General features: G+C 36.0%; 1 protein-coding gene across 1 annotated transcript; it reads right to left on the minus strand.

Annotated features, from left to right (window-relative positions):
* Nucleotides 1–5215: 5215 nt before the first annotated feature.
* Nucleotides 5216–7479, minus strand: LOC113324998 (asparagine synthetase [glutamine-hydrolyzing]-like). The gene is made up of 10 exons (XM_026573249.1): nt 7393–7479; nt 7079–7279; nt 6792–6899; nt 6518–6679; nt 6305–6385; nt 5981–6202; nt 5759–5893; nt 5574–5654; nt 5388–5474; nt 5216–5284 (listed from the first exon to the last, which is right to left on the minus strand). The coding sequence occupies exons 1-10, from the start codon at nt 7477–7479 to the stop codon at nt 5216–5218; spliced, it is 1233 nt and encodes a 410-aa protein (XP_026429034.1).
* Nucleotides 7480–22218: the final 14739 nt, after the last annotated feature.

Raw genomic sequence — 22218 nt, forward strand, 5'->3', positions numbered from 1 at the left:
CCTAGTATTGTAACTAAAATCAGGAGTTTCTTAGGGGCTTGCACATAATTGCGTAAGTTTATCCGGCATTTTTCGACTACTGCAGGACTATTACATGGTTTGACGAGAGCTAAGGCAAAGTTTGAATGGAAGAAAACCCATGAAGACTAAAAAGGAAGATTTCAAAAGCACCGGTGTTGGCATTGCCTAACTTACAACGTACTTTTGAAGTTGGAACCGACGCTTCTAACTATGCATTGGGAGGAGTGTTTTTATAGGACGGTAAACCAGTGGAGTACCATTCAGAATTGTTCTCAGGTTCTATTAAGAACTACGCACCTTATGGAAAGGAATTTTATGCTTTATATCAATGTATCAAGCATTAGCGAGTGTATATCTTAGGTAAAGAAGTAGTGTTACATTCAGATCACAAACCATTGGAGTATCTACACGCTCAGACGAAACTACAACAAGCCTGGCACATGAAGTGGATGTCTTACTTGATGAGTTTCAACATTCTCATTAAGTACAAGAAGAGAGTAACAAACAAGTTGGAAGTTATGTTGTCTCGTCCACCAATTCGAGCATTAATGGTGGCCATGAGAATTCAGACGATTGTTTTTCAAGAGTATGCAAAGTCATACACATCTAGTAAATACTTCAAGAAGGTGTTAGAACGTGTAAAGAGTGGTTTGAGAGGCGAGTTTGAACTCCGAGATGGATTGTTGTACATGGGTCAATTAATTTGCATTCCATAAGATGGAGATCGTTTACAATGGTTAAGAGAAGCACGCACATCCCGAGTTGTTGGACACTTTGGGATGAATAAAATCTTCTTAACCTTCATCGTTATGTCTTTTGGCCAAACATACAAGATGATGTAGCTAAGTTGGTTAGAGGGTGTAAGTTGTGCAGCACATCTAAACCTTCCAACAGGAAACGTGGGTTATATCTACCATTACCAGTACCATCAAGACCTTGGGAGAGTATCTCTATGGATTTTCTTGATGGGTTACCAAATACCAAGTCTGGTTATGATTACTTGTTTGTTGTGGTCGACCGACTCAGCAAGATGATCGCATTAATTCCATGTACAAAGATGGTAACGGGAGCCGGTGCAGCAAATCTCTTCTTTGAGCATGTGCGGAAGCATTTTGGGTTACCTACTTCGATTATTTCTGATAAAGATAGTCGATTCCTTAGTCACTTTTGTGATTCTTTATGGAATTATGATGGACACTAGGTTGAAGAAGAGTAGAACTTTTTATCCACAAACAGACGGACAAACATAAGTGGTCAATAGGACTATGGTTCACATGTTAAGGTGATATAATTCCAAGCACCCTAAAACTTGGGATGAGAGTTTACCATATCTAAATTTTGCATTCAATAGATCAGTTCAAAGTTCTTCGGGAAAATCTCCTTTCGAGACGTGCTATGGTTATTTATCACCTAGTCCTTTCGATCTAGTATTTTCTAGTGACACCTAAACGGGGGGAAAGAAAGGAAGTGAACGGAAAAAGGCACAAAAGTTCTTGGAGAAGATATCTAAGATTCATGCAACTGTTGAAGCACAATTAAAGAAGTCACAAACCAAATACAAAGAAAATCATGACAAGTATCTTGTACTTTGTAATTTTGGTGTTGGTGACTTGGTATGGTTAAAATTAGGTAAGGAACGACTGAAGGGGGAGGGTAAGAAGTTGAAGCCTTTGAGATATGGATCGTTTCGTATCCTCGATGGAATTGGTGACAATTCCTTTCGTCTAGATCTGCCTCCTTATCTAGGAATTTACTCGGTTATAAATGTCGAATACTTGAAGTTGTTTGAGCCTCCATTACTACATGATGACGGTGATGACACTATGATCTTACCACGATTAGAAGACTTATGGTCTGATAGAGAGGAACCACTCAAGGAAGACTACGTATTGGATCGAAGAGTGACTAAAACACGATAAATAGATAAAGAAACTTTTCTAATTGGATGTAAAGGTCAAGTTCCTAGCAAGGCCAAGTGGTTTAACAAGGAAAAGGGGACTCTCGAGTTCCCTAACCTTCATTTTTAACTCTCAGGATTTCAAGTTCTTAAAAGGGGGACCCATGATACAGGTGTATCCGTAATCCTTTAGGGAACTTAGCTAACCTCAATCTAAGTTGAGGGAAGAATCCTATTCTAGGCAGGAATCCTTGTTTAGGCAGAATTCCTAGTTAGGGAAGAGTTTTGTTTTAGGAAATACTCTTAGTTTAGGAAATAGATTCCTAATAGAAGTCCTTGGTCGGCTGAGTACGATGAAGGCTATAAATAGAGGGCTTTGGCTAATAGCTAAGGATATATACTAGATACAGAAAACCTAGAGACTCTATAATAATAGCTACCAAGGTAAAGAGATCAAAAGTATCATTTGTATATGTGGTGCATATTATTATATATCTTAAATACCCCTAGTCCGTGCTTGAATGTGATCCTACAATAAATATAAATATGTACTTAGGGAAAAATTGTATCGTTGATGCAATACATATCAATATGTACCAGATAACACCCTTATAATATGTGTTTATAAGCTCAGAATCTCCTTCACCACCAACTTCAGGTGAAGATGATTGTCTCATAAGGTTGCATATGTATCGGGGACATATCAATATGTACTAGCATGTTTTTAAATAATATATTTATATGTAGTGTATAATGTGTGTATATGTGAGTTGTTTTAGGTTAATACACATTGATATGTATTTATTATTGCGTATGAATTAACATTGCATATGTAATCATTGTTGCGTCTAACGATGCATATTGATATGTACTTGTACCGAGAGTAGAAGATGCTCCTAATGAAATTCTTATCCTTTGTTACTTTGATCCAACAATATTTTGGGTTCTTGTCGATACATATTCTTATCATTTTCAGTACATATATAAATTTGCATCCATTGCCATAACAACTTCTGTCAAGAAGAGTTAAGGTTCGCATTTCTCGCAAGAGCAATGATGATGAAGATGAAAAGGGATAGCTCTACTCACTTTCACTGTAGCAGAGATTCACATAGAAGGTCTCAAGGTTTGGGAACTAAGGTCGTTAAAGATGCCGATGGTCAGATTTGTTGTTGAAGAAATGTATTTATTTTCTCAAGCTACTAATAGAACTGAAAGAAACCTTTGATAATATTAAGATCTTAGTTCTTTCGGTTTTTATTTTTTATTTTATTTTTAGATTGAGTTCCTAATTTTGTTTTTAGGATGATGATAACATCCTTAATAAGTGAATGATTCTTTTTTGTCCATTATGTCAACAATGAAGTTTGCAACTATTATGTCAAGCAGAGAAACTGTATTTGTCAACTATATCAAACATGTTTTATTGTATAACATGCACTTCATTACTGTCGAACAGGGATAAAAACAATAATGCAAACATGTATAGAACTCTCAGAAATGATGAAAAAATTAATACAATGAAAATCTTGTATGGTTTAGCTATTAATTAGGTTTGTTTACATATTTTGTACTCTCTCCTGGAAGAAAAAGCAAGATACAATTTTTGGTTCGTATTCTTCTTTATAACCGCATATTTTGTGTAATCCTACTGTACATGTTGATATGTACTAAGTGAAACCCTGGTACATGTCGATATGTACTGAGTATCAGATTTTTCGAGATAATCAGATAATTATTCTAGTGTCTCTCTCAGCTTTGATGTTCGCAAGCTTGCTAACCTCAATGACTTGTATGTTGCTTCTCCAACGGCCACAGCTGCAACTGTTGTTTTATCATCATATGTCAACTTCCTCAAGTTGGTTTGTTGTTGAGTCAAGGGAATTCAGTAGCTATTCTTCTTATCATCATATGTCAACCTCCTCAAGTTGCATGTCTTGTTGTCCTCGGGTTTTCTTTGCAGTAGTACATATTAATATGTGCGGAGTGAAAACTTCGTATATATTGATATGTACTATGTGGAACCTGATACATATTGATATGCACCGACTAAAAACTTAGTTGATATCACGCATTTGATATTATATCCTTCTTTAATAAGAAAGGTGATGGTATTGTAGACCATATTAGCAATATTAGGTAGATATCATAGAGAAGCAAAATAATAATAGGAAAAATCAGTTTAAGTCATTCGATAACCAAAAATACTTCAGTTGCATCTCATTTATTTTTTACGGTTTGTATCTTCGATGTGTCAAATTCAAACATCTAGAAAAAATCATCAACGCCAAAAGAATTGAGAGACAAATTTAAATATGACAATTATATTATGAGATACTAGGAATGCAAATACTTACAGGGAAAAAAGTCTCATAGTTTTGACATCTTGAATCCAAAGCTCTATAAGTCCAGCGAACTGAAAACGGTGATAAAGCTGGAGAAAAAATCCTTTGATTTCAGTATTTTCAATAACCCACTCATTTTCTCTTTCAAAAAACATCCAGTTCTGAAAACTGACAAATCGACGAATTCCCAAGTTTTCACATCTTCAAGAATCTTAAATGGAAGAACCTTTTATCGATTTCAGTATCAAATTCATTCAAAACAAGTAGTGTCAAGTAGATCCAATTCAATTAAAACAGGGTATGAATCTATGAATCACAAAAAGAAAAAAGAATACAGATCCAATTCGACTAAAACTCATAAAAAAAACTAGAAATTATATGAACAAAAATTCAGACTTGATGAATTAGGAAACACAACCTAATTTATCATAATAACTATTTGAAAACCCTGACAAAAATTACCATCAACAGAGAAGAGATCGAGAAGTCTTCATCATCAGAGAAGAAATCGAGAACTATATTCGTGTGGAACTGAAGTATATCATCTCTATCAGTATTATACCGAAAAGTGATTTTCGGCATTTAAGAAAAGACAATATAAAAACGCGCACGTGTGTTGGATGGGCGAGTAAAAAATCTGGTCTGAAAAATGTTTTTGGACCAGCGATTAAAATTGTTGTAGTGCTGGACTACACACTAAACGGTTGTTCTAAACAGGATTAACTAGTACAAATTTAAATGCCGAAATTCTCCTCATATGACACAAATTCTACCTCATAACTCGAAAACCGGTACGATAATTAAAGGCTTCCACTTGATCCAATATTTGCTTAATATGATACTCCAAAAACAATCTTAAACACCGCAAACTTAATATGATACTCCAAAAACAAAGATTAGCTTTGGATAGTGAGGCCTGGAGAACTTACTCCCAGAATCTTCGGGACCTTGTTCATATGTTCATTTGGGATTTTCCCAACAGTGAGAGAGGCTGGCGCCTGGGGTTCATTCTATCCGTCACCTGGAACAGAAAAATGACACCCCACACATTTAGTCATGCACATACTCAAATAGGAAAAAATGAGTATGAAAACAATTATAGGCGACAAAGAGAAGAAAAGTACATGGTCTGCAGTGTGAGCCTTGAGCCCATCGATCCAACTATATCCAACACCATCACTGAATTGCTCCTTCTGTCTGTAGAGAATATGCTGCAAGAGATTGAAAACAATAATTTAGTTTTAAACCATGTTCATAAGAAATAAAAAGGATATTTTCAACAATTTCTGGAGGTTGGTGGTTCTATTGACCTTTGGGAGGTATGGGTGTTCTTCATCATCGAAAGCCCTCCTCAGGATCCACTTTTCAATACGCCCCTCATCGCGCTTTATCTGTAGCAAATTGGAGAATGTTTAGAGAATTTACATTGTGCTAAAATTTAGTGCATTAATGCAGATACCATACTCGGATGAATTTTTTCAATCCCTCAACTTACCATCTTCCATTCTGGATCGATATCCATAGCAACCTTGATAAATTCTTTGTCTAGGAACGGCACCCGAGCTTCCAAACCCCAGGCAGACGTTGATTTATTAGCTCTCAAACAGTCATACTGATGGAGGGCCTTTATCTGCATTTTTGGAGAACAATATCATTTTGAAGTTCTCTACTTCAACTTTTGGTCTAAAAAAGGCAACAGATTAAACAAACATGCTACCTTCTGACACGTCTCCTGATGGAATTCTTCTTTGTTAGGTGCCTTGTGAAAGTACAAATACCCTCCAAATATCTCGTCCGCACCTTCGCCAGAGATCACCATCTTCACTCCTAATGCCTTAATCTTGCGAGACATGAGAAACATGGGGGTACTTGCTCTGATTGTGGTAACATCATAAGTTTCAATATGGTAGATAACATCTTCAATGGCATCGATACCATCCTGCAAGACACACCGAAACATAAATTTTTGAAGTCATGATTGTACTGGAAAAGAAAGCAACTACTAACTCTCATTAAACTTGTTAACAGTGGTTTTATTTACCTGAACAGTAAAAGTGAACTCATGGTGAACAGTACCCAAATAGTCTGCAACTTCTCTTGCGGCCTTTAAATCGGGTGATCCCTGGAATGAAAAGAGCAGTGCACAGCGAGCGTACACACGATGTGAAAAATATGATTTGGAAAGACAATTTAGAAAAACCAACTAATACTTGTACTTGTAGAAACTGCAACTTCTAAACAGTTCAGGGCCAACCTCAAGGCCAACACAGAATGAATGAAGTTGAGCTCCCCATTGCTTGGCGGCCTTAGTGCCAGCCATATAGCGAGCCGTGACAGAAGCAACTAGGGATGAATCAAGGCCTCCGGATAGAAGAACTCCAAAAGGCACATCAGTCATTAGTCTCTTGATTACAGCCTGCATGAAGATTGGAGAGAATGTAATGAGTGATAGTAGTGGACAGGTGACTCCATGTAATAAAAAAAAAAGATTGGCTAACTTGAAAATCCTGCATTATCAGTAATCTCACATCTTCAAAAGCACGTCTAAGAACCAGGGGATCATATGGAGTAGATGGAACAGCCTCTGAGAACCAAGAAGGGTTGTACCATCTGCGCAGACCTCCATAGTATTTTTTCTATGGAGTTTATAATGTATTTTTGCTTCACTCCAAATCTCTCAAAAAAGTAGAGATTTTGGGAGAGTCTCTCAAACTCTGTACAATCAAAACATCAAACTTTCTCAAACTCCCTATACTCTCTTACACTCCCTCAAAATCCCCAAGATTCAAAATATATTAAACTCCCTCCAACTCACTCGTGGACTAACCCCTGGAAGATTCATGCACAAAATTGATGATGAAGAACGAAAAACAAACACATGATGAGAAGGAAATTTAATCAAGGAGAAGGGGAAATGAAATTGCCCGGGAGAAAGCTCGAGGACAAGAACACGTTTAGCCTGAGAATCATCCGAGGAACCAAGAACTGATGGTACTCCACAAATTGTGATGATCTCCTGAGAAGAAAAATGAACGTTCACTCAGATTAGTAATGAAATGACAATAGAGGGAGGAGATACTACTAAACCGCATTAGTACGTCCCGTATTTATAGTGACAAGGACTTCAACCTTTTTCAGAGGGAAATGAACAAGGTGGTGGCCCACCCAGCGGGCCCTACCTGAGACGATAACAACAATCACAAATAACAATGTCATGAAGCGGCGACGGATATCGCGTCATATGGGAACCCTCTCCCCGCTGCTGCGTCACTCAGGAGTCATGATACGGGTATCGCGTCATATTGGCCACCGGATTCCGATTAAAAACCGTGATATCAAGTGATTTTATATATTTAAATTACTAGCAAAGAAAAAACATTTTAGTAAAGTTGTATATTTTTCTTTTCTTGTTTTAATTTATTATTCGTTAATGAAGATTAGTTTTGGAATCCACATTCTTCATCCCACGAGAAGATTAGCTTGGAATTTATTAAGAAATTTTTGAAGTATTATTGTGGGATCAAATCCTAGGAGCAAAGTATTATAGTCTGTTTAGACAACAGTAGGGGAATTTCTTTTTGATTTCTAGAAATCGAAAAGTCAGAAGCTGGTTTCACGATTAAATTTCAAAATAACTTATAGAAGTAAAAAGATCAACTTTTGTGATGAAAAATGTTTTTGCTTCTGAATTTTAGAACTAATTTCTACTTTTCGTATCTAAACGAGCTATTAGTAAATAAAAGTGTGAGGGTAAAATACCAATCGCCACGTGGAAGCATCACAGGAGGTTATCTCATGATTAGAAGATGAAAGGAACACACTGAATCATGCCCTGAAAGGTGATCTGCAACTGTATCCTATCCGCTACTTAACCACATGTGTGACACGCGTATGAAGTAGTCAGATCACTCAGACGATCAAGTCTAAAAAGATAGATAAGCATTTAATGAAGGAACAGAAAGAGTGTGACACAACTGTGACAAGGGTATGATAGACGCATTTATGTGTCTAATATGTCTCTATTGTATGTATTGTTAGTGCTCAATTTTGTATTTATTGTGTTCTTTTATGTCTTTGTAGGAATTCTTAGAGAAATAAGCTCTTGCGGCGATATTGGCTCAAAAAGTGGTGTTTTACACCCGAAGATAGAGTACTAAAGGCACCCTCGAAATGCACCGGAAGCGTCCCAGAAATGTGCCGGAGGAATCCAAAAACATTACTATTTCCACCCCAAAATTACTATTCGCACCCCCAGTTTGGATAGGGGGACACCATCTTCTTCATTTCAAAAACTGAATTTTGGCGGGAAAACGTGCATGAGAACTGGCAGAAGTTTGATCGAATTTTTTAACGTGTTATAGGGAGATTAAATGGCTGAGACTTGGCAGGAAGATGTGATTAATCCTAAGGAAGATATTTTGGGTGTCGGGTCCGATCGAATTTGGCTAGAATCGTCTAGGAAATTCACGAGTTGGGAACAGGGCAGTTCATGTCTGTCACGGGTTTGAGAGAATTTTTGGAGGAATTCGAACGTGTTCTGATGATGCATGGAGGACTCTAACACACTTTTGGACCGTGTAGAAGACAATTAAGGTGAGTTTCCATGAAATTAACAGCTGCAGATACGTAATCGAAATAAAAAAGGAAAAAAAATATATTATGAACTGTCCGAGTAATGGAAGATTTTTGGGAGTTATTGCAAAGGATTTCGTCTACCTGTTGAGTATAAGAAGACTTCTGGGGTAGAGTAGAAGGTGGTCGAGAGTTGGGAGGAGAGAAGGAACGCTGCAGAATCGAGAACCATGATTTCTCTCTGCTGCTGCTGCCGCCATTGATGAAGATGAAGAACACGAAGAACGGACTCGCAGCAGCAGTCGTTTATCAACAGTGTCTAAGACGCACACTCGTGGGTCATAGTTCGTCGTACAACAGCAGTTATCATTTATCGTTCTTCTTGTAACAGCTGAACAGCGCCTTTGCAACAGTTATTTCTGTTGCGATTTTTCTGTTCAATTGTTTTACACCTTTTCATCATTTGTAAACCACTTTTTGAGCAATAAATAATTATTTTGAGAGCATTTTTACTATGATGAGCTAAAATCCAACACTGGGACGACGGAGGAGGCCTAACTTCATACTTGAGGTAATTTCATTAATTATTTTTAAGACTTTTGCATTAATTTAAAATTGAAATATGATTTGAATTAATTGGTTGTTATTTAATTTGATGATGTATGATTGGCTTAGGTGTTTTGATACATCATGCTTAGGACTTACAATCAATGTTTTGAAAATCTACTTTGGCAAAATAAGAGTCCATATAATTTATGTTTTGAGCGATTATTGTTGAGAGTAAATCATTGAGCCCTATGTTATGAGAATTGGCCGAATCATTAGTCCCAGTACCTCTCGCCCATTGTGACAAATATTGTGTATATATTTTTATTTTTAAATCTTTACAAGTCCGAGCAACGAACTTTTACTACCACTTTCAAAATTACAACAAAATGGCGCCGCCGACGCGGACTTGTATATAGATTGATTTATTTTTTTTAGAATTGTTTGTTCCTTTTTACGTTTCTTTTTGTCTTTATTTTGCAGGTTCAAAGTGAAAACTAAGGACTTGGAGAGGAAAAATCTTAAAGCGAAAAGAGAAGAAAAAAAGGACAATTTTAGGATTTAATTTTTAATTTTTAATTTTTTTAGAGTGTGTGAGGAAAACTGTAATTTTTTTTTATTTATTTTGGACTTTGGACTTTAAACAATTGGACTTTATTTTTTTAACCCTACGGAAGGGTATTATTATTAAAAAAAAAAAAATTATTATATAAACTGTGTGCAGGGAAGGACAACGATTACTATATCGTCTCGGCCCCTCGGGTTCGCACACGGCATAGGAGTCGTGGCCCGAGTCGACGACAACGGTTCATCGCCCGTCTGGTACGGGAGGTAAGTCCAATCGAAACACCCGCGAATCTCCTGCAAGCGGGTTACTGTCTGCCTTAAGGTGATAATTGTTTGAGGACGAACCGGACTGTCTTTATTTTCCTAGTAAAGGGCAAGGCCTGGCCTAAACAAGATAAGGGTTCGGATTTCATCACCGTTCCCTTCTTGCCCGCCTTAGGAAAACGAAACCTAACGCGAACCCAAGATTTAAAATTTGGAATAGAACGAGACCGATAGGGTAACGAGCTTAATAGGAAACTCGTTCGAAAAATATTGGTTGCTCTTTAAGCACACTTCAAATTTCATGATGGTTTCTGTGAGTTGAATGCGTGACTGCGCCGCCTTGTGATAGCGGTGAGGCCTTGGGTATCAAAGCTCCACTGAGCTTCCCTCGCCTCAATTCAACTTACTTTGACTCAGATTGATTCCAGAGGGGTTTGCTCAAATCGCAGCGAATTCCCTTTCTAAAGATAGAAGCTGGTCTAGAAACAATCTAAGTGGAGCCATCATGCTTTTTGTTTGCTAGAAATCTTTAGGTTTGTTTTGGTGGAGTCGAGTCGGCCTTGTTTGTGGTTGTGTAGAATTCCCTTGCAATTAAGAATGTCGAACTGGTATGATATAAGCTAATACAATGAATATCGACCTGAATTTGAATATGGACATCATCATTTTTATGACCATGGTGGGAATAGTAGTTGGGAACGCCAACCTTTTCAAGGTTATGGTTCATACCATAGTGAGCCCAATTACTATCCACACACGAATTGGTCTTACGAGCAAGAAAATCAGGAATATTATAGTACTAGTCATGCGTTTTCGGAAAATTACTTAAAAACTAGCCCTGATTATGACATTTCTAAACATGTTCAATCTCTAGAAGAAACCTACCAACAAATTCGAAGGGAGTATGAACGTGCAGTTAGTTCAAGAGAAGAGAGTACACAACGGTCTAAGATATTCAATGAGACTTGTGAAAGTATAAGTGTTACGCTCAGTGAAATTCAAGCACGTTTAGAGGAAGAAAATGAACAGTTAGCTAATGCTGCTCGAAATAATCTAAATTTCCAAAATAGTGTTTCCAATTCTACCCTTGATATCAATAGTGAATATTTTCCTAATTTAGAGGACGAGGTTAGAATAAAAGACACTACTTATTTAGATAAGGTTCAATCATTTTCGTACTATGATGATGAGGATAGCAGTAATGAAGAATCCGAAATATGTAGGCTTAGTGATCAGGAGTCTAGTAATCCAATTGAGTTGTATAGTGATTATATTATTTCTAGTTCAAATCCAAATAATTTTTATGATTATTCACCTATTCAAAAGGACGAGGATTTGATTAGGGATACCACCGTTTTAGACGATGTAGTTTTTCCTTTTGATTACGAAGCCGATAGTGGTTTAGAGGAACGAGTTTATTCCGAAAATGTTGTTTTAGAGTCTAGCGACTTAAAAACAATAGTATTAGATGAAGAAGATATACCCGTAGAGATGAGTAAAGATGCACTACCTGATAATAACTTAGAAGAATCTCTTGAATATTTTAAGGACTCTGAAGATACGGAAATTCAAGAAATAATTAGAGGTCTATCTAGAGACACTGAAAACTCTAAGTTTGGGGGTGATTATCACTTCCCTAGTGCCTTACCTTTAACTCTCAGAAAGTCCCCACACTTAGGACTTGATATCTGTGCCTCGACCATTTTACAAGATTACCTTCATACTCGTTTTCCCGAGCCTAATGATGTCCCTGAAGGAGTTCAGTCGTTAGAAACCCATCCTATGGTTGATGTGGTTTGCCCAGGCTATGATCCCCAGATTGACTTTGTTTTCCCACCAAATAGTTTTCTTCCAAATGTGGGAACGTTTATGTTCCAAATGTGTCGAATATTAAGTTGTGAGACTAAACCTAAATGCTTTAGGAAATTAGAATCGACACATTTGCTTAAGAATGACCACTACTCTCATTGTGGTCAATTATGTAAGTCAAACCTTATTGACTTAGAGGATCCTCAGTTATTTAGGTTATTATTGTGCGCTTCTAAGATCATATTTGAGTTTTTCCAGACTCTAGGACCTAATGATTCGGATCCCACCTATGAAGAAACGCAGCCAATGAAAATTTTCTATTTAGACCCTTTCATAGAACCTGAACCTGAACCACAATTAGATATAAATTTCTTAATTAGGAAACTAGATAAGGGTATGCAGTACATGTTCATTTTCTTGGCTTGTTGCAGATTCCTTTTACTTGTGATAGCTCTATTTGGTATCGATAACCCACAATTATTTCGGCTATTGCTATATGATTCGAGGTGATTAAACCTTTCTTAGTCTGGCTGAAGACTTTAAACTTAGCACTTCTTGGGAGGTAACCCAATCTCACGCAACACGGTAATATCCTTCCTTAACTCTTTTACTTCAAATAGTAACCGTTTCTCCTTGTTCATGTTTTTAATTTTATCTTTAGAACATTGAGGACAATGTTAGATTTAAGTTTGGGGGTATGGGAGAAACTTTTTAGTTGCAATAAATAAACTCCATAGCCTAGAAATTTACGCCTATTAAGGATAGCACTAACCAATCTAAGTGGATGGAAACATTTTTGTTTTAGGAGCTGAGGAACCAATCTGACTAGATGGAAACATCTATAGAGTATATTCATAAAAGCACAGAGCTCAGGTGTTAGAAATAACATGATAGTTTCGCCATATCTCGTCGAGTCCTTTTCACTTTCTATTTTTAGTTTTCTTTTATTTCAAGTGATTTGGTGGGGCACACGATTCAAGTTGTTACCTTCGCTAGGGTGAAATAGAGTGACTGAGTTACCTTTTCCAAAAAAAAAAAAAAAAAAGACCAGACCAGTTAGACCAATCGGAATAAGTATTAACACTTGGATAGAAATATGCGTGTGTTCTCCATGTTTCCGTCGCCTAAGCAAGCGTGGAATGCAGGACCCGTGGGAACTATCGTGTAATCTGCTGACAAGAAGCATGCGCTTGGATCAAAATGATCTATTCATGCCGTTAAAAAAAAATGGTTATTGTTATGTGTAGTCAACTGCTGGTTCCCTTGTATTTGGCAGTTTGTTGATCTAGATTTAAGTTATTGACCACTGGTTCCCTTGTATATACCAGTGTGTTAATATTAGTCAGACCGTATCTCAGTCATTTAGGTTAGGTTCATCTTGGCAGAGGCCTTCAGACAGATATGGGAAACACCGTTCGCTTTTCAACAATCTACATTTTTCTTTCCATCTTCTTAATCTTTTCATGTGATTAGTCTGACTCCGAGTATGATGTCCATCGTGAAACTATCTTAGTAGAGCTCTGTCACTTATATGAATTTTAGTATGCTTGAGTGCAAACTCGTGTATAGCAATTGGAATTTCGCATCAGGGTTCTTCCTCTTAGAGTCAATAATTGTATGCCAACCAATGAGGTTCTTTAGTGCTTTCCAAGGTTCTGCGTAGATAGCTAGGGTCTGGAGTATTGGTTTTTGTGGGTACACCTCTGATAAACCCACCCGAGATTAACTCGGTCTTTTTTCAAGAATAAATTTTGCTCGAGGACTAGCAAATAATAAGTTTGGGGGTGTTGATAGACGCATTTATGTGTCTAATATGTCTCTATTGTATGTATTGTTAGTGCTCAATTTTGTATTTATTGTGTTCTTTTATGTCTTTGTAGGAATTCTTAGAGAAATAAGCTCTTGCGGCGATATTGGCTCAAAAAGTGGTGTTTTACACCCGAGGATAGAGTACTAAAGGCACCCTCGAAATGCACCGGAAGCGTCCCAGAAATGTGCCGGAGGAATCCAAAAACATTACTATTTCCACCCCAAAATTACTATTCGCACCCCCAGTTTGGATAGGGGGACACCATCTTCTTCATTTCAAAAACTGAATTTTGGCGGGAAAACGTGCATGAGAACTGGCAGAAGTTTGATCGAATTTTTTAACGTGTTATAGGGAGATTAGATGGCTGAGACTTGGCAGGAAGATGTGATTAATCCTAAGGAAGATATTTTGGGTGTCGGGTCCGATCGAATTTGGCTAGAATCGTCTAGGAAATTCACGAGTTAGGAACAGGGCAGTTCATGTCTGTCACGGGTTTGAGAGAATTTTTGGAGGAATTCGAACGTGTTCTGATGATGCATGGAGGACTCTAACACACTTTTGGACCGTGTAGAAGACAATCAAGGTGAGTTTCCATGAAATTAACAGCTGCAGATACGTAATCGAAATAAAAAAGGAAAAAAAAATATATTATGAACTGTCCGAGTAATGGAAGATTTTTGGGAGTTATTGCAAAGGATTTCGTCTACCTGTTGAGTATAAAAAGACTTCTGGGTAGAGTAGAAGGTGGTCGAGAGTTGGGAGGAGAGAAAGAACGCTGCAGAATCGAGAACCATGATTTCTCTCTGCTGCTGCTGCCGCCATTGATGAAGATGAAGAACACGAAGAACGGACTCGCAGCAGCAGTCGTTTATCAACAGTGTCTAAGACGCACACTCGTGGGTCGTAGTTCGTCGTACAACAGCAGTTATCATTTATCGTTCTTCTTGTAACAGCTGAACAGCGCCTTTGCAACAGTTATTTCTGTTGCGATTTTTCTGTTCAATTGTTTTACACCTTTTCATCATTTGTAAACCACTTTTTGAGCAATAAATAATTATTTTGAGAGCATTTTTACTATGATGAGCTAAAACCCAACACTGGGACGATGGAGGAGGCCTAACTTCATACTTGGGGTAATTTCATTAATTCTTTTTAAGACTTTTGCATTAATTTAAAATTGAAATATGATTTGAATTAATTGGTTGTTATTTAATTTGATGATGTATGCTTGGCTTAGGTGTTTTGATACATCATGCTTAGGACTTACAATCAATGTTTTGAAAATCTACTTTGGCAAAATAAGAGTCCATATAATTTATGTTTTGAGCAATTATTGTTGAGAGTAAATCATTGAGCCCTATGTTATGAAAATTTGTCGAATCATTAGTCCCAGTACCTCTCGCCCATTGTGACAAAATTGTGTATATATTTTTATTTTTAAATCTTTACAAGTCCGAGTAACGAACTTTTACTACCACTTTCAAAATTACAACAGGGTACATCCCGTCAGATACTCGAACGATGGACGAATAAGTACTATCCGAAGAAGGTGTAGTCCCAAAAGGAGGAGCAACGCAACATATGAAAAAATCGAGATAATTCGGAGGAAGGACTCGAACGAGACACCTCTAAGAAGAACTACAAAGGACCAATCCGAGTAAAGACGAGATGTATGATAGCACCATCCGAGATACATCAGGTTGCACCTCCATGAGTCCAGTGTGTCTATAAATACCAGTTTATGTAGAAGGAAATGGACATGTAATCTTAAATGATCTTTTTTCAGATAATTCTAGAGAGAGATTTAGAGAAGAGTAAAGAGAGAAATCTGAGTGATATTTTTAATTCATAGGGTAAGACCTTCATAAAAAATAAATAGTTTGTTTCATTGTGGATGTAGTCCAACAGTGTTGAACCACGTTATATTCTTGTGTTCTTCTTACTTTTAAGTTATGTTCATCTCGTTTTAGTTTGAATCTTGAATGTTTATAGCTTCTTAGACGTTCGATCTACTTGGGGTGTAGTCATCAGAAAAAATGCAACTACAAAAGGGAAAAAAAAAAAAAAGATCAGCCACGTACAATTTGGGAAGCTTCATGGATAGTTAGATACCATATATATATTGAAAATTTTTTGGCACCCCGAGAGATATAAGTGTTTATGGTTTTTTTTTTTTAATTAAATTGTTTATGGTTTTTGGCTACCAGGTTCCCCACAAAACCATGTAGTCCTGAGCCACAATCTAAAATAGATTTTTGTTAGCGGGAGATCAAAAGCAGTTTAAAATAGATCCCTATTCAATTTAGTTTTCCAACTCGAACTAAATTAACCTTACTAAATGCACCAACTAATATTCATCGAAACAGAAAAAAATACACCATCAACCATTGTGAAACTCATACCCAATAAAATTAAATTAAGATTGTTTTCAAAGATATGTATCAATTGCTACAACAACAATAGCTGAATCTAGTATTTTACCATGCACATTTGATAGTTCTTTTTTAACCGGCTATATAATTTATCAAACTTTCAACTACTTTCTTTTATACAACATAGTACAACAATGCACAATAAAAAAACGCTTCTATAAATGCACAACAACACCAAACCAAGCCTAAAGGTATACGTGGATTCATCTTAAAAATTGTGGTTATTTCTTTTAATTTATTTTCCCACCTGATTTTGTATTTAGCTAAGACAAGTGAACATGAACAGAAAAGTTAATGATGACCTAACATATTACACAACTCTTGACTTTATTTTTTTTGTCGTTGGTGGTGGTGCGGGGGAGAAGGTGGTGGTGGAGTTACATGAAATTTTGATCGTAGATAGTTCAATTAATATGTTTGGGCTTTATTTGTGTAAAAAATGTGCGTAAATAAAGGTATTTTGGTCCGAGTTAAAAAGGTACATTGACTAGATAGCTAGGATCTGGAGTAAAGGTTTCGTGGGTACACCTCTTGTAAACCCTCCCGAGAATATAACTCGGTCACTAGGGCGACCTACGGGTTCAAAGGCTTGTTGCACACGCTAAATGCAATCGCGATACCTGCGACAGTGAGTTAGGATTTTATTTTTTAGATTAGATTTGCTCGAGGACTAGCAAATAATAAGTTTGGGGGTATTTGATAGATACATTTTTGTGGCTAATTTGATCTCAATACTATATATTGTTGGCACTCGATTTCGTACTTATTATGGTATTTTATGTCTTTGTAGGTGTTTTTGGGCAATAAACATTTTTTGAAAAAATCAGCTCGAAAAGTTGTTAAAGGCAACCGGAGGACACATGTTAGTCGGACTCTCACTGTTGGTTAAGGGGCACCTCAATTACTTAGGGGCACCCATTTCCAGGGCAACTACTATTGGCAGACCCGTATAGGATAAGGGGAGGTCATCTTCTTAATTTGAATTTCAGAATTTGGCGGGAATAGTTGCAGCGAAGAACAGATTTTAGAGTTCGATTTCTGGGTAATTTCTGAGGAGATTCAATCGTATAAATTCGTTGGTCTGGACTTGAATGGGCTAAAAAGGGTCGGTATGTCTTCTTGGATCGAGTAAAATGGGCTGGATAATCGTTTCTCGACGAAACAGAGATAGAGGATAAACTCAAATTTCCTGTATTGATCCAGATTGATTTAGTGAGACTTAATCGGCGGAATTGGTTGGATATGTCCTGTGTTGGTCAAACAGGAGTTTTAAGTCAATTGGAATCGTAAAAAAGGAAGGAAATCATGAATCTCGATGCAACAGGGGACGTGAAAAACTCTCGGGATTTTATGTTGCTGTCACACATTGTTGGGTTATTATGGGAAGCTTCGGAAGTTTTAATCAATCTATAATGTGTAATCAACGTGTTAGAAACTTTCTGAGCTTCAGCATGCGCGTGAAAATCAGATAACAGGAAATTATTCCCGTATCCTGCATGGGAGTAAAAGAAAATATTTTCATTGATTGCTGCAATATTTTAATCCTTTCGAGTATAAAATGGGGTGTTAGAATCCAGAGAGAGGTTCAAGAGAGTTTGGTAGTAGTTCAGAGCATTACGAAGCCATTAAAATGAGTTGCAGAGTATAACCATTGTTGCTGCTGAAGAAGAAAACGAAGAACATAAGACCCCCAAAGACAATCGTTGTGCTACAGTAACTGTGACAGTTCTTTTCTATCGTTCACTTTAACAGTTATTTATAACAATTATAAGTGTTACAAAACCTGGTTTTATTATTTTTCTCCCATTTCGTCATTGGTAAACCATCTTTGAGCAATGAAATCAAATTTTGAGCGTGTTTCCATGATGAGAAGCTAATTCCATCCTCTGGGGCGACAGAGGAAGCCAAGTTTCACAAATGTGGTAATTCTATCAATTATCGTTATGACTATTTTCACTGTCATTCAATTGATTTATGAGTTTCATTGAATGGTTGTGATTACAATTATGGATCATGCTTAGCTTAGCTTAGATTTTTTGATGTCCCATGCTTTAGTTTTACACCCATTACTTTTGAAATCTACTTTAGGCAATGAATTAGAGTCGATAAAACTTTATCATTTGAGCTTTTATTGTTTAGAATTGATATCTGAACCATATGAGTGCGAAAATTGGTGGAATCCTAGCCCCAGTCTCTCCATAATTTTCACAACACTTTTTAATTGAGTTTGTTATTTTTATTTATAAAAATTAAGTCCAAAAAATCTGCTTTCACAAGTCTCAACGAACCTATTACTACAACATCATTGAAAATACCATCACTCTTGATTGGCTGAAAAACAAGTATGCCCCCTGCATTTCGTGGTCGTTAATTTTTAATAGGTTTGGTACGATCTAATGCTCCATATTGGTCGCTAGGGTTAGGATTTTCTTACACCACGTTTACATGATTTTTATAAAATTTGTACCGTAGGATTTGTTAAAATTAAAATACTAAAAAAAACCGTAAACAGGAAGAAAAAAAAGGAAATCAAGCATGCGCAGGACTACCTTTTTAAAACAGAAATATTTTTAGTATTTAAGAAATTTCCCCCCAATCCATGCATACCTTGGTAGTTTCTTACTTTGATGCTGTGAAGAAGCAAATCCTAAACCGATTTACCATGTTTGAGAGGGAATTGGTTTTCTGGCAGTCCAACAAAATTAAGAAAGACGACGAGAAGATTGTGAATACATTCCATTGTAAAGATCTGCTTCATCTCCCTTGGCAGTATCTTGCATGCCTTGAACTTGTTCACCACACTCTGTGCAGTAATAGAAACCATTTAATTCCTCAAACTCTTCATTCCCACAACCACAAGTTATATTCAAATCCATTTCATGAAATACCCCAAATGTTATAGATCTCAACTGATTCATACCTAGTGTGAAGTGTTCTACTCTCAATCTTCTTCGAATTCGAATGATTACAACTCGTTTAAGCACGAGATTAACTGTTGCTGCAGTCAGTGGTTTTCCCAAATAAAACCCTTAAAACTTTCTTGAATGAATCTAAACCCTAATAAACAAAAGTGAAACATGTAGTCGGGTCCATTTACTTCCCTGACCCGACGCCATAAGCAACAGGAGATTTTTTATTTGGTCCAAGGCTCATATAGTTATTTTCACTTTATTCTCTTACTTACTAATCATCAAAATTACTCTGTTCTCTTACTAATTAATCATCATAAAGATCCACGGAAAACCCAAGATTTTAATTAAATCTCCATTAAAATGGTAAAAAGAAGAACAATCATCAAAATACTATGGGAAGAAGAAGTAATAGTTGACTCTACTCCAAATCAACAGAAGACGATTTCGAAGAATCACCAGCAACAGAAAAGAATAAAAATACATCACACAAGAAAGTAGTAAGCAAAAAAGTTATTATAATTTTGTTTTTTGTTCATATTATATTGACCATTTTTGTTTTTCCCATTATGGTCCAAACTGTACATATCTCTTGTATCGAGAAAAACCTAGCTTTTGCTTGAATACCCAATACAAATAACACACAATTTATCTTTCACATTATAATCCAACAGTGCAGGTTCACTATAGTGAAAGAGTCACGGGCTAATTAGACATACACATCATAATCCGATAACGGAAAGCCATTTTGTCCGGGAAATCTCGTAAATATTTATCTTATAAAAGTATGGCTATAAGTTTTTACGCCGGTTCGCTTGCCTTGGAACAACTTATACAAAGACACGTTCCTTTCAGTATAAAACCTATATACTGGTAAAAAGAAATATGTTCAGGCTTGTATTTCTTTTCTTTTTTGTAACATGCGATGTTGGTTTTTGTTATGATCCGGTAGTTCATATTCACTATATGAAATAACTTAGGATATTTAGACCATCGGTGCAGAACATATGTACTAGAAAACCCTAGCTATTTACGTTATACTGTGTGCATTATATTCTATTTTGACAAATGCAGATTTCATATATTATGATTGCCAGATTTCTTATGAATTTTATTTTTAATATTAGTATCCTTTATTATTATGATTTTTCATAGATACAATGTTAATTCATTTTATGATCTTAAAGCGCGGATACCGTCTACTTACGTATAGTTGTTTATTCTTAGATCAAGAATTTAACATGTTTAAGATTGTATTTTAGTAGTGCAAATTCCATATTCTATGTTAATGTTATAGACAATGATGTGACACCGTGGATATCATAATAGTAAAAATTTTAAAGAGAAGATTAAGACCTTATACCATGGATACAACGTCGTTTTTTTTTTATATTTTCTAAATAATATGCAATGTTAGTTTTTGTTATGAATCTAAAGTGCAAATACACTATATTGATGGTTCTTATGTTAATTTAATTATGTGTTATTTTTTTCAAGACACTTAGATTTTTATGATACTATTTTAAAAATGCAGAATCACTATACTTTGTTTATGTTTACGCTAAGGAATGCGTATAAGTTATATGTTATGGAAGTGCAGATTCACTATACAACGTTGATTACCTATATTGTGTTGATTATGTACACATTAGGATGCTATATTAAACACCTACATTTATTTATTTTTTGGTATATTTATGTTATTTTAATGGTGAAGACAGATTCTTATGGGTACAAGAATGAGGATTCATCACTTACGGCTTGAGGGAAGCTCGACGCTCCCAAAATGGATATGGACATATGCTTGTTCTTCTTATTTAATTGTAATTCCTACGTAAACATGGGAAATTTGTTGGCTGGTCCAAAAAAAAACCTAGTCTTACTTATCATATAGTTTACCGGGAAAAACAAGTTATCCTATAGTCCAAAAAAGTTCAAATTACTTCTCTACCCATGACCATTCACTTGTGAACATATGCGCATCTCTCCTAAGATCATATTCTTCTCATCTTCAAAACTACTCTAAAAATCAAAACAAACAACAATAAAATAAGATTTTGAATGAGTGAAGTCTCTTCTACATGATTGATTCAACTGTGGCTAATAGATTTTTTTTTAGGGTTTTTGAATTTCATCGCTGAAAAATAAAAAAGATAAATAAGAAAAGTGAGAAAATGATGACCATCTGTCGTTTATCCAGCATCTATACAGATCCTTAGAGAATTTAAGAAAAAAATGAAGAGAGAAGAAATAATTGAAGAAAAAAGTATACCTAAACTAACAAGAAAAAAGGAAGAAAACTACTGTTATTCGTTTAATTAGTACCCAAAAAAAGATATTACAAAAAATATTTATTTCACTTTTAGTTCTATTATTTTCTTGATACCGATTTGTTGTTTTCTGTAATCCTACAATACATATCGATATGCACTTAGATAAAAATGATTCACTGATGTAGTACATATCATTATATATTGTATAAACTCCTAGTTTATGCTTCAATATAATTTTCCAATATATATCTGCAATACATATCGAAACGTACTTAGGGAAAATTTGATTTTTGGGTCAGTTGTCTCCAAAACTCAGACTGCTTTGTTTCAATGATGGCATCAGGTCGAAGTGAAGATTGTGAATACATTTTAGTGTAAAGTTCGGTTGCATCTCTAATGGCAGTATCACGCATGTCTCGAACTTGTTCACTACAATCTGTGCAGTAATAAAACCACCATCTTCCTCGACTCTTTATTCTCACAAACACATGTGTTATTTAAATCCATTTAATTAAATGATACAAATCAATCTCTTAACCTCAAATGTTACAGACCTCAACCATTTGATACCTAGTGTGAATTGAAGTGAACAACTCCCAATCATCTTCGAATTGATTGATTAATTACACACATATATGCCCTAGCCTTATAATGGTTGCAATCGCTGGTTTTTCCCGAATAAGAAAAAACCAGTGAACTACTACTAGTGTGAAGTGAACCACTCTTTATGTTTCTTGAAATCTTATAAACAAAACCCTAAGTCGGGTATATCT

This window comes from Papaver somniferum, chromosome 11 (assembly GCF_003573695.1).
Source record: "Papaver somniferum cultivar HN1 chromosome 11, ASM357369v1, whole genome shotgun sequence".
Classification (NCBI taxonomy): domain Eukaryota; kingdom Viridiplantae; phylum Streptophyta; class Magnoliopsida; order Ranunculales; family Papaveraceae; genus Papaver; species Papaver somniferum.

Coding starts and splice junctions, on each gene's coding strand:
- LOC113324998 (XM_026573249.1), bottom strand. CDS start 7,479: ATGACATTGTTATTTGTGATTGTTGTTATCGTCTCAGGTAGGGCCCGC. Junction 6,386..6,517: donor CATTCTGTGTTGGCCTTGAG/GTTGGCCCTGAA, acceptor TTTTCATTCCAG/GGATCACCCGATTTAAAGGC. Junction 6,203..6,304: donor AGTTCACTTTTACTGTTCAG/GTAAATAAAACC, acceptor TGTGTCTTGCAG/GATGGTATCGATGCCATTGA.